A 13,744-nucleotide genomic window follows, 5' to 3' on the forward strand; every position below is an offset into this window, starting at 1 on the left:
AGAGAGAGAGAGAGAGAGAGAGAGAGAGAGAGAGAGAGAGAGAGCATGTTCACAGATTGCTGTGTGTCTTAATAATCACTGCAGAAAATATCTTAGTGCAAAGGCCAAATTTCAAGTTAATAATTGCTTCAGTACACACATCTGAAAGTTTCTGTGTTTTAAACGGAGAAGCAGCATAACTGCTACTGTGCTAAAGTTTTGCTGATTGAGCACCTGGTCAGGAGCGTTTATAAATCCTGCAGTCCAAGGATCACAACCTTCGTAATGTGCGTACATGACCAAACCAGAGAACACAGCGCAAACCAAGATCACCCACAGTCCAAGCAGGTTAAGGTACAGAGCTCTGGAAGAATGAATAAAAAAATGGAGCTTAAATTACAAGGAAGGAGCAAACATATTTTTTGCAAGGAAAGAAAACTAGCTCAGTTTCTAAAATAATAGCCTTTTATAAAAATCGTAACATTTTATCTTCTTAGCTACAATGAAACACAGTTTAGGATTGTATTTATTGTGGTCAAAGCCCCACTGATACGTACCCAGGAATCGAGATGATGGACCTGCCTACAATGACCTGAGGTGTGCCGTGGTCACTATGGTCAGTATGCAAAATAAGGGGGCAAAAACAAACTATAGGTTAAAATACTGGATCTATTGACAAAACATCACGAGAGGAGTTTACCAAAAGCCTGAGCCATCTCCATCTGAGGGTCAGGTACATATCTGGTGTAGCACCCCGAATTCCACCTACCCGGCTGTTTAATAATAGGCACCGGAATGCCATTGCTAGATGCGGCTGAGGCTGCCCCAATTCTAAATGAAGGCCCCGAATATTGATCAGGGTTGAGACCCATGCTGCAGATAAGAATCCAAATATGTCTCAAAAATTGGGAGGCGCTAAGGGGACCGCCTGACAAAAGGTAACAAGGGACTATCAGGAGAGTGATGCTCAAGGGCTGCAGCCTTTTGTGTCGTATAAAGTTATAAAGTAAATAATTGCATGGCAGAGCAGTGATCATTGCCACTTTCACATTTTTGTCTTGGATTCCATTTTCCATGCATCTATCATACTTGGATTGATGCTGAGCAGGTGCTGCCATATCCCACCACTAACACACAGCCCTTGTGAATGACATGTTCCCATCAAATACTTTTCATACTGTTTATTAACTTCAAACCTGACTTCCTTTAAAGAGGAACTTTACCCATATTGTCAAAATAACAACAAAGGCACCTTTAGAAATGTTTAGCAATGACAGTCTACAAACAGATACTTCTAGATAATTGCCAGCTTTTTATTCTTTACATACCTTTTTTTATGCCCCATTCTTCTCACAGTGGCCATTTTTACTAAGAGCAGATTAATCCATCTCCACTTCTTGGAACTCTGGCACATGTGACCAGGCACATTTTAGGGGAGGCAAATGCCTTTGTGTCCTTTCCGGGATGCAATGTTTGGGCATGGTTACATATTTTGTGCCAAAGTGGACCAGGAAGTGGAAATAATATGCAAGTAAAATAGAAATATGTTTGTTTAGCTAATGTATGTAAGATGATTTCATATCAGCATGCAGAGCTGTATGCTGATATGATTTTTAGTCAAAGGGTGTAAAGGTCCACTTTAAGTAGACTGAAGCAGATCACCCACAATGACCAATGACACAGATTTTGAAAGCCTCTTTTCACATCTGCTGTGTTGCTTATATTAAGAAACTTTTGAGATCCATCAAGCCAACTACACCATGGTTTTGCACATTTGCCATATGCTACTAAGTAGACTAACTTCAGCTACCAGACCAGCCAAACCATATACTATAAGGATCCAAAATATTTCTCAACTATTGAGTAGGAATGGACCTCTCTCATTCACAAACATAGGATTCCTTAGTAGTGTCAAGACCATTATATAATGGGGATCCTAAATATTTCCCAGCTCATGAATAGAAATGGACTTCTTCCTGCTTTAAGCAGCATCATGGGCCTGAAAAATTCTTGTATGCACATCTACACGACCTTGGGTGCCCATAATATTTCATTTTCACAGTATATATATATACAGCACAGTGACTTAGTGGTTAGCACCTCTGCCTTGCAGCACTGGGGGTCCCCAGTTTGAATCCCGGTCAGGATGCTATCTGGGAGTTTGCATGTTCTCCCTGTGCTTCATGGTTCCCTCCCACACTCCAAACACATGCTGGAAGGTCAATTGGCTCCTGTCTAAGTTGGCCCTCATATGTATGCATGTGCAACAGGGACCTTAGATTGTAAGCACCTTGAGGACAGGGACTGATGTGAATGTGCAGTATGCAAAGCATTACATAAATTGTCAGCGCTATGTAAATACCTTTAAGGTTTATTTGTATATTTGTCAAGTGAGCAGAATCTAATCTAGACAGAAAATTACAGATGCAGCAGAAAGAGCTCATTAAACTAAGATAAGAACATACCCATTATCTGGAAATAAAGCAATACATGCTTTATGGGATCTATTCACTAGATCTATTCACAAGAGATAATCCACACCTGTAAATCATTTTTTCTATTCTAGACTAGTGTTACTGTGGTCTACATGTGTAATAAGTGCTACTTATGACGTGTTAGCAAGATTGTAACATCACATACACACAAACTGTTATCATGCTGTGTAGAAAGGCTTCTAGAAGAAAGGCCACAAGCTTTATTAACCAAAGACTATAGATGCAAATGTTTCTTAAAATCCACCTATGTGACTATTTTCCTGGTTTGGCTCCACAAACCTGTTATTCATTTTCCCAATATTAGTTTTCAAAAGTGTTCATCTAGCCAAACCTGACCATTAAATAATTGAATTGCCTTAAATAAACCCCTTCAAGAAAAAAACCCTTCAAATTGATAATAATGTTGTATTAAGTTGCTGTAAGCTATTTCAAATGCTTTTTAATTCACTTACAATGGATGCCGCTCCTTTATGTTTAAAAGTTTTGGCTTCATGCAAAATCAGCTGGTCCTCTGAGCACTGACCCTGATATCAGTTTTTTTCCATTGCAGGGTCCTATGGAGCCACCCTTTTGTGCAAGTAAGCTGTGTGTGCCTCTACAAGCATATAGGCACAGCAGGGCAATCCACACCCCTCCTCCCTGCTTTTCCTTGCTCCTTCCATCTTTCTCCAAGCTAGTAGATGGACAGCTGCCGGAGACTGTCCTTTTTGATGTTATACTGTACAGGAAGTTCAGGGAATCTGAGCTGAGAGGGTTGGAGCCAGCTAATCCAAAACATGATGACTATAAGAAGTTGGGCAGATATTTAAATACTTTGCTGGGTAATGTATATTTGTAAGATTATTAAAATAGGGATATTGTTTTTGTAGTTTTCTGTTTGACAAGTAACAGCACTAGCTGCTAACAATAACAAAGTAAAGCATTTTGGTGCGGCATGAGGAATCTTACATCAAAACGTATTTTGTGAAAATTATTCTCATAGCATATGATTGAATAGGTTACAGGTCACTAAGGTACATTTTGTCATGCGGTTTCAGCAGATTTCAGTAATTTCATTCAACTTACAGTTTTGCGTGTTTTTCTGATTTGCAGGAAATGCATCTCTGGATAGTTGACTGGTTGACCCCATAAATGCCCAGCCATGTAAATGTTCCTCCCACTGCAATGGTCCAGAAGGTATGTCTTCTTAGTGGATCTACGCTAAAACTGTAAAAAAAAATATAATGAATGGAAATTCAAATGTAGCATTTTTTTATATCTGTTTAATAAAAGCAAAAATTACCCATTGATCCTGCCAAATATTCAGTAAGCTTGTAACTTCCTATGCTGTCTGCTTCTGCTAACTGGAATCTCAAACAGTGCTATCAACCCCGCCCGGTTTATCTCTGCGAACAACTCCTCTTATGTTATAGAGATGAAGAGGAACAGAGAGGGAGAGGGGGGGGGGAGAGGGGGACGAGAGAGAGAAGGGAAGAGGGGGAGAGAGAGGGACAGAGAGAGAGAGGGAGAGAGGGAGGGGGAGAGAGACAGAGAGAGGAACAGAGGAAGAGGAGGGAGAGAGTGAGAGTGGGGGATAGAGAGAGGGGAAAAAGGTGAGGGGAGAGAGCGAGAGAGATGGGAAGGGAGAGAGAAAGAGAGAGGGTTGGGAGAGAGAGAGAGGGTGAGGGAGGGAGAGAAGGAGAGGGGTAGAGGGGGAGAGGGAGGGGAGAGAGAAAGAAAGAGAGAGAGAGAAAGAAAGAGAGAGAGAGAAAGAGAGAGAGAGAGAGGTTTTGTAAATACTTCCAGTCCTACATTAAAAATGTTCCTCCATAATACAGTACAGAACATGAATGTTGTCACCTTAGGACATAAAGTATGTTAGCTGGATAAACAGGTGAAAATAAACAGAAAAAAGGTCTCATAAAAAGAAAACAAACCTTCTCTATAAGGACTTCTACACTGCAATATATTACCGTTCTGTTCTTGGGTTTACATACATTTTTGCAAGTTAAAGTGTATGTCATTTTATTTCTTTAGCTATGGATACAATGTGAAAGGGAATGACGGAAAATCCATTATTTCCAAGTTTTCACAGGAAGTGATGATGAATCGTTTACTGTGTAAACATGTTTTGGTGATTACTGTCCAAAAGGGGAGATCCCCTTACTTTGGAGTGATCTCCTCTTAGTTCCTGCCTGGACAGGAAGAGAAAGAAAGTTTCCCTGGTGGGTCACAGACAAATAAAATTCGACAGAGGTGTTTATCATTCCTACATTATCCAAAACTCTCCCCATGCAATTCACACTACCAACTCGAGACATCAAATCAATGGGCAACATGAACCAGGAGTAATGGACTCTATTCTGGGCCATTATTTATTTCTCCTCTTAGTCAGTGGGTCAGTAGCTTTTCTCCATAGGTCCTTATAGAAAAGCCCCCACACTGAAGACTTACATATAGATGGTTTCTCCATTAGGGTTTGTAGAGAAACTTCAGATTTTCAACTACTTTATTCAGGAATGAGAGCATTTAATTAAAGTAAAACTGATTTCTGCATTTTTATCTCCTCTGAAACACCATTGTCTTGCTTACCATACATTCATTTAAATATGTTATAGTGATTATACGGGAAATTGTTCATTTACATTTCTTCTTTTAGTATTTATTTTGTTTAGCTTTACTTTTTAGACCTTTAGAAAATAATTATCCTTGCTAGATATTTACTCAACAATGTCCAAACGTGAACCGTTCATAGCTGTCTGCCATATTTGGCTTGGACCTCCATTTTGGATTGTGCCTTCAACAAGAACCGATAAAAATCCAACGACCATCACAATCATCTGAAAAGCATCTGTCCATACAACCGCTTTGAGTCCTCCCTAGATTGAAAGAATAGCACCAATTACACAACAAGAGCAATGTAGTTTCAGGTCAGAAACCACAGAGGAAAAATTAGATTATTGGCAAGTAAGGTACTGTATTCAAATAGTAATAAAGTAACCTGTGCCTCAATATAAAAAAAAACATAAAAATCAGCTTGCAGATCAGATAATATACACATATAGAAAAAGAAAATACACAATAAATTGTGGTGCACAAATGACAGTGTTTGCTTAATGGAAAACGAGTAAGCTGCTATAGAGTCTTTGCTTCATAAGAAACAAACACACTGCTGCAATCCCAGGAAACCTGGTAGAGGTGAGAGACGTGGAATACCATAACCTGCCCTGACAAATGCTGCATCAAAGAGTAGGGGATATATGGCGAGATTGGAATAATGTATAAAGATATCTGGCTACCTTGCCTGACTTACAATAATCGTACATAGACCTCTTATACCACATGGAGTCATAAAATCTGGTAAACAGCTTCATTCATTTTTGGGAAGAGGCAATTATACTATTTGGTGCAATTGAATACACTAAATGCTCATCTTACGAAGAGACGTTTCTTGTACAGTGGTTTACTTGTTTCTTATTAAGCAAAGAGCCTGTAGTAAGCTACTGTATAGATTGGGTGAATTATTGTTATCGGTGGCATAATTGCATTTGCAGCCTGGATTCAGGTACGAGTCTCTCCTTGAGAGGTAGTGCTGGCTCTTTCCTTGTAAAAGCCACATATATCTCTAGTTTTTGAACTTTATTTCACCAAATATGTGCAATCTAAATACTTTTACATAGCAGTAGTTGGTGTGAAGGAAATAGGTAACAGTTACTACTTGCATACATGTTTAGATTAGATCCCCTCCATGTTGGCCATTTAATATTTACAAAGGATTTTGAGTAAGATAGTGATCTGCTTCCACTCATGGCCATGGTTTTCCATTGATCAGTCAATAACATAACCTAATCGTTTAGATATTTTGCCCACGTATTCAATTCGTAAAGCTTGACTCCAGGCAGATTTAATTGTGACATAAGTACCTGAATTTAACTTTTTGTCTAGCTCCTTGTAATTTACTGAGCGGCTGAGCTTGTATTGGGACAGGGAAGGGCAGTGCTAGGAGCCAATCAGTTATGCTATGTGTTGATAAGGAAAAAGCTGACTGGAGGAGAATGCTGAGTGGGCAGAAAGATAAACTTAATAGTTTGCTGCTGCTTCTTCACTGTCCAATTACAGGTTAGGGTGGGGAGCCTACCTAGCTGTATTGCTTTATTGCAGTAGACAAAAGTCAGATCACTAACCTAGCTGTGCTATCTGACTGTGCTATCTGTGTAAATATTACGACTAGATGGACATACATTCAAATGCTTTAGAAAATAAAACAGTGCCCTTATGTGTATGTCATCTCTGTGCTCAGCTGTGTAACTGAAGTTCAATGTTAAGTTATGTATGGCAGCTTGGTATCACATCTCCTGTCTGATTTTGGACAAAATTGCATCTATTTCTCACCAACTCCATTTTAAAAGTTTATTCTTTCATGCACTACCTAACTACTGTACTTTTCTCTAGGGTGCCATACCCTGCATGGCACCTCTCTTTGAAAAACATATGAGATGGGCCTGCAGGAAATTATGTGGTCATTAAAAGGCATTCACTTCATACCGTCACCAGTTTTCCCCTTTCTCTCATGTGATGGAAACATAAGTAATTTTACTTTATAAACACTGAACCAATAAATACATTTGTAGAGCATGGGTCCCCTTTAATATGATACAGAAGAAAAACCAAATACTTACCAATGTGCAGTAGAAGGTGCAGACAATACCAGTGGCAAACACAGATCCCCACAGATTAAATCCAGTCACTGTAAAAAAAAAATCATAGGTATCTAAACACCATTGTAAAACCACATGAGAATGGCAATGGTGTTGAGCAGTGCAGTCATATGCTCCGCATGAATGCGCCTCATTCATCTGTCTTACCGAACTTACCGGAGTCAGATGTAAGGAGACAATTTGGAATGTTCTAAAACATTTATTGTTTTGAAAACCTTCTGCCTATTTATATATGAATGGTACAATGATTAGTGGTATATATACAGTATTTAGAGTATACAGCACCTTTTTAGCTTTGTGTAAAAAACTACCAGTGTTAGGCTTCCAGCACAGAAAACTAGCTTTGGATCTAAGTCTGCTTTAAGCAGGATCGGGCAAAGACCAAGCTGGGGAATGCACACAATGATCTATAAAAAAGGCCAACAAGGACACTTATCAGCCAGATCTAGGGAAGGGAGTGTAGAAACTGTGTAGGAAAATGTGTGATTGTTTGTCAGAAACAAAAAAAAAACTGCTGTTTATGACCTCCCAGCCTAGGCAGACTAGATCATATGGCCTCCAGTAACCATTTATCATTACAGACTGTGGAGTCTATCATTTTTAGTCATACAGGCCCTGCCTAGTAGACCTGTATTAAGACAAGAGGAACAGCAAGGTGCAGAATTTCCAGAGGCTGTGTATGGAATGTGCAAATGTGGTTGACCCACATAGATAATTACAAACCATATACATTAACTAACACTGATAAAGCTATTTACATTTAAAGGAAAAGTATTGGGAGAGTAAACATACTCATGCCTCTATAGTATTTGGAGCCAGCATGGGACACTGCAGCTCTCTCACACCAGCTCCATAGATCAAGAGCTGAGGAGTTATGCAATCTCTGACCACTCAGCTTGTGGTCTTTTCCTTGCAGAGAGCAGTGACAATCAGTCATCACTCCCCACAGGGATTGCCCTCTCTGTTCCTCCAGCACTCATTGCAGGGACAGACAAGGGAGGAGGTGGGCACAGCTGCCTTTGGGTAGGAGGCAGCACCAGCTGTCAATCAGGCAGCCAGGTGGATTCCAAAAATATTGTTGGGATTCTTCTGAGCTGCAGTGCAGCTCTGCACTGCCAGCATATAGCAGGCAGTAGATTCACCCTTTGTATTTCTCCTGATGACCATAGATTCTGGTATGGAATGTGAAAAGAAATCTAAAAAATTTGAGAAGTGAGAGGTGTTGCAGTGACAAGTGTCTAAAAGGGAAATATTTCCTCTCACTTCCTATTTTGTCTCTGGGACAGGAAGTGAAGTTCCATTTCCTATTCTATCCAAAACAAAAAAAGGTGTTGGCTTTACAAAAACTTTAAAAAACATCAAAACACCTATAATTCCTTTTTGCACATTGTAAATGGTCTTCAGAGTCAATGTCCCTCCTGTCCCCAGTAAACATTGTTAAATCTGTTAAGAAATGGGTAAATGTTTATATTCCTGTTTTGTGCACTTATCTATATATTCCATGTAATAAAGATATAGTTTCCATATAATAAAAGTCACTTCTTTATATGTTTACAATGTTGACGTGGTTAAATATTTAACATTGATAATAAATATTCATTAAAAATGTGTGAAAGCACGTTCATTCTGCAGTTAAAGGTTATTACTATTGTCCCAAGTTATTGGATCTATTCAAATACTTTTTCTAAGGACTTTGCAGTAAAATTCTGTTTAATATGTTTGCAAAATGTCTGCAGCACATGGCAATGATGGTTCCCCCTCCACACCCCAAGAAGTCACATAAATGTAAGGTACCCCAGATATAACCCAGTCCTTTGAACTCACTGTTACTGGAAAACCTTCAGCATTTATTTGTGAGTATATAAGGTGAACCTACGCTTAGTGGCCCTTTCCGCCCTTCCTAACCAGGGGCACTTGACGTCCAAGACAATAATAATAAGATATGCTGGACACGTGGCTCTTAGTGGACATAATTTACCATGAAGGCATCAAAGTGGAACCTGTAGTCCGTGGTGCATAATGGGTGTTATACTTTTAACTTCTTCCCATTCAGACTTGTACCTGGCAGGCAAAAATCTTACAGCCTTAACTTCCTTTGGTAATCGGTGATGTCACGTGGCATGTGTCATGCCCTTTAGAAACATTCACATTTCACCATGCTCACCAATTACTGTGGCACCATGGCAGTGGCACACTTTTTAATCTATAGAATTCTGCCCTACCTATTATCAAGGGGCTAGTTGGTTGTGTTTGCTTCCCCAGGCCAAAGTCCTCCTCTGGTCCTAACTTTAAGGAGAACTATGAGATTAGTGATTTCCACTCACCTCATAGTTCTAGCCGACCTGTGACAATGAGACTGTCACAGGTCGGCTCAGTAGATCGGGAGGTGAGTGAACACATACCAGGTTCGCTCACCTCTCGATCCTGTCACGGCTCTCTGCCGTGACCGGGGGAGGGCTGGATTCCCCTCTCCGATCTGCCAGCGCTGACTGGCGGAACGGACGGGGGAGGGGGCGGGTACAGCTGGCTCTGCCTCTAGATAGGCAGAGCCAGCTGTCACTCATACAGCTGGGCGGATCCCATCATCTACGTCGGGATCCGCTCCGGCGTCTCAGTATACCGCGAGCTGTAGCTTGCGGTATACTGAGCTTAGGGTAACGGGAGGACGCTAGTTTGTGTCCTCCCGTTAGCCTAAGGAGAACTATGGGGAAAAACACTGACCCCATAGTTCTCCTTTAAAGATAGTTTTAAGAGTTCAGTTGCTTTCATTTTGGTAATTGAAACCTGTATTGAGGGACCATGAAGGCTTCCATTACAAACCTCCTCCAATGTTTAATGTTTTGAGTCACTGAAATAATAGAATATGCAGCATTCAGAGTCGGTTAAAATGAAGTCAACACTCTTGCATATTTGCTCTGGTGCACTACTGTATCTCAGGAAGAACTAAAACTAGTGGATCAGTAAAACAACTAGGCAACTGGCATTTTAAAGGGAGAGATCAGCAGTGGCAGCCCACACATTTCTAAATATAGGTTTCCAACTATAATGTCTGAACCAACAAACACACTCAACAAGTTTCTAGAAGACATGAAGATTAGCCAGGTACTCTCAGAGCAGTAGACCAGGCAGACATGGAAACAGTTCCAAACCTAATTTCTGCAAAATATCCTGCTACTTCTCCATTGTGGTCACTGTATGATTGAAGCCAGGGGTACAGTAACATTCTCCCTATGAATTCCTTTCTATAGAATAATCTCTCCCTTGTTCTAATGTGTCGTATTCTTAACCACTGTGTTTTCTATGTAACCAATTATTGGCTCCATCTTGCCCCACTTTTGGATCCAAAACACTTGTGGCAGGTGGATGGAGTAATGACAGGGTGGGAAAAGGATCCATAGTCTAAATGGTCCAAAAGGGGTAGTACAAGTGTTTGCTGTATAGAATAGGGTCACATGGGGCTTGGGGAACAGGGGTTACAAAAAAAATCTATCCATACTAAGTAATATCATTCAAATATGTGAAGCGGCGATATGATATATTGAATTATATTAATGCAGGCTCATGCAGCTAATTTAAGTGAGCAGCTGTAAGGAGGAACGCCCAGTTTTTTAAGAGTAATCGAGCGCAGAAGTTTCTATAGAAAACATACTAAGTCATTATGTTTCTTCTAAATGGAGCTATGCAAGGCAATCTTCAGCTACTGACACAATAGAATAAGATTCAATGGGCTTTAAAACTTCAATTTGGAACATTGTTCAAGCTGGCTCTCATGTGATAACTGGGCAGGACTGTTTGGAGTTTCAGTGGCAGTGCCAATAGCAGAGGCACTGGGTTGTTAGCTCAATATAGGCCAATAGGAGCTCACTAGAGTTCTGGCAGATCATTGGTTGTTTTTTGTGTATTTGTAACAATTTAAAGAAAAAACATGGGGAAATATGCACATATTGCAGAGATGTACTGAATATTTTTTTTTACTTTACTCATTTACTAACTTTTACTTACACTTTATAGTGATTTGGGACTGATAGAAGCAAACATGTTCTTTTCATTGTCATCACAACAATCTAATTTTTTAAAGAGGATAAGACAAGGAAAAGGCAAGGAAGACCCAAAAAGTGATGGATCCATGACATAGAAGATTGGAAAGGTCTGAGCGTAAGTAGAGGGAGAAGTAGAGGGGGGAAGTAGCCAACAAAACAACAATGGAATCCTAATAAAGACAAAGCTCCATGCAGTATTATGCATGGCTCATCTAAACATGAAAACCTATAAAAGCTAGCAACAATTCCATTGCTTTGAGGGAATATTTTTTTAACTACTATGGTTGACCATCAAGTGCAGTCTAGTTTGTCTACACTGAGCTTAAGTGACATATTTAAGTATTATTAAAATCTTAAACTTTTTTCAATAATGAATCTGGTTCAAATGTACATTGCCCAACTAAGTATTACTTTACATGTTTGCCCAATCACCTACAGTCATCATGTTTACAAATAATCATCTCCAACTCTCTCAGCACCACTTCCATGAACTTCCTGTTGAATAAAAGATCACAAGGGACAGAACAGTCTCCAGCAGCTGTCCATCTACTAGCCTTGAGATGGAAGAAAGGAGGAACAGGGAGCAGAGAGCATGGGAATGGCTTGCCTTTTTGTGGATATGTGTTTGTGGAGACACACATAGCTTAATAACACACACACGGGTGGCTCCGTAGGAACAATGCAAGGTAAAGGAACCACCCTAAAACAAGCTATCAGTGCCATAGCTCAGGAGACAGCTGATTCTGCAGGAGGATAAAACTTTTAACCATCAAGGATCTATTGTAAGTGATTAAATCAGCACTTGAAAAAGCTTATAAAAGCTTTGGACTTTAATGGCACTTTAATTCTATCACTTATTTATTTGCATTTTGTCATTCAAGGCTGCAACATTTGTGTCTGAAATGTATTATGATGAGTGATGCAAAACTGTTGGCATAAATATTTTCTATTTATGTTGATGCTACTGTGTTATCATAACACAAAGTTTATGTAGCATACAAAGACTGGGTTATCACGCAGATAGGTTTCTTGTCTCGTAAAGTTCAGTTTTATTTATTTATAACCAGTATCTTGTTATTAGCCAGCCAATGATTAACAAGGCAATTACATGTTTATAGTTTAATTAATAGGCATATACAGTATCTTAGCATAGAGTAAGACACTCTCCTCGGATCATTCGGACACTTTTGAGTAGTTTTACTAGTTGTAGTTGTTGTAAACTATCTATTAAAAATTTGTAAATATTTTTTTTCTATTACCTATTATTTAAAAGCAAAGGCAGAAAAATAAAAGAATGCATACTAGATTACCATCCCGGTCTGGTCAATATCTACAAGGAGTTTGCATGTTCTCCCTGTGCTTATGTGGGTTTTCTCAGAGTACTCCGGTTTTCTCCCACACTCCAAAGACATGCTGGTAGGTTTATTGGCTTCTCTAAATTTGCCCTTGTATGTATGAATGTGGGATAGGGACCTTAGATTGTAAGCTCCTTGAGGGCAAGGACTGATGTGAATGTGCACTGTGTAAAGCGTTGCGTAAATTGGCGGCGCTATATACAGTAAATGCCTGTAATAAATAAATAAATATAAAGACACGATAAAAAGCTGATGTCACTGACTTACCCTGATTCAAGGCCAAAGCTGGTGCATACACTACTACTCCAGTATAGAGGATCTATAAAAGATTTTATTACAAATAAAAAAATATATACACAGTCATTAAAATTGTGTGTAAACTCTATAAAGACAAAATCAATAGTTTTTCAAACATCTTTGGGTCAGTGTAGTTCAGGCAAAAAGCCTGTTCACTTTGCATGGAAATTTTCCCTTAGCTTAGTGAATGTGGTGAAAATGTACTTTGCAAAAAATACCTAATGAGGTGCAAGGAAAATAAAATAATATTTGCATTTGCACATGATAGGATGATGGAAGTCGGCAGAGATTCACTGCAAATCCTTGCAAAATAAACAGCATATTTGCCTTTAATAAATCAACTTCAATGTGTCTTTCCTTGCATTTAACTATTACATTATTGTGTATTTCATCACATACTAATTAATGAAGGGTTAGTCTGGAAAACCACACTACAACTGTCACCATGGTTTAATGTTAAAACCTAATATGTCTGCAAAAATGCCACTGCTACCATATATGAAGCAAAAAAAAAATGTGTCACCTGAATTGTAGCTATTAATGCTACAGAGGATTAGCTAGTGTTATAGGTCCGTTTAGGGGTTAGGTTAGTGTTCTGCTTAACTTTACATAAATGGCATTTGTCCTGCTATGGTACACTGCACTCTCAAATGAAATGTACAAATGATCAAGGATAGCCGTGCTTTAAAGGTGCACTCATAGACCACATGTGTTTAAATAAAACAATTACATTTATTAATACATAATTAAAATTACATTTCAGGCGCCCAAATACATTTTTCAAAAAGTCTTAATTAAAACAGTTAAAACATCTAAAGAGAAAATTGCCTAGCTAGGAGTGCCAAATGCTCACACCATCCATACTATATATACAATATATA

General features: G+C 39.1%; 1 protein-coding gene across 1 annotated transcript in view; it reads right to left on the reverse strand.

The window, feature by feature from the left end:
• SLC5A12 (solute carrier family 5 member 12) overlaps positions 1–13,744 on the reverse strand; it is a 50,289-nt gene that overhangs the window by 14,635 nt on the left and 21,910 nt on the right. Inside the window, exons 4-8 of the mRNA XM_018564093.1 lie at positions 12,834–12,885; positions 7,133–7,200; positions 5,178–5,332; positions 3,540–3,680; positions 214–343 (exon numbers count right to left, since the gene is read on the reverse strand). Coding sequence (XP_018419595.1) covers positions 214–343; positions 3,540–3,680; positions 5,178–5,332; positions 7,133–7,200; positions 12,834–12,885 — 546 coding nt within the window. The remainder of the gene's footprint in view (positions 1–213; positions 344–3,539; positions 3,681–5,177; positions 5,333–7,132; positions 7,201–12,833; positions 12,886–13,744) is intronic.

Source organism: Nanorana parkeri, unplaced genomic scaffold (assembly GCF_000935625.1).
Source record: "Nanorana parkeri isolate BGI_ZX_2015 unplaced genomic scaffold, ASM93562v1 scaffold724, whole genome shotgun sequence".
Lineage (NCBI taxonomy): Eukaryota > Metazoa > Chordata > Amphibia > Anura > Dicroglossidae > Nanorana > Nanorana parkeri.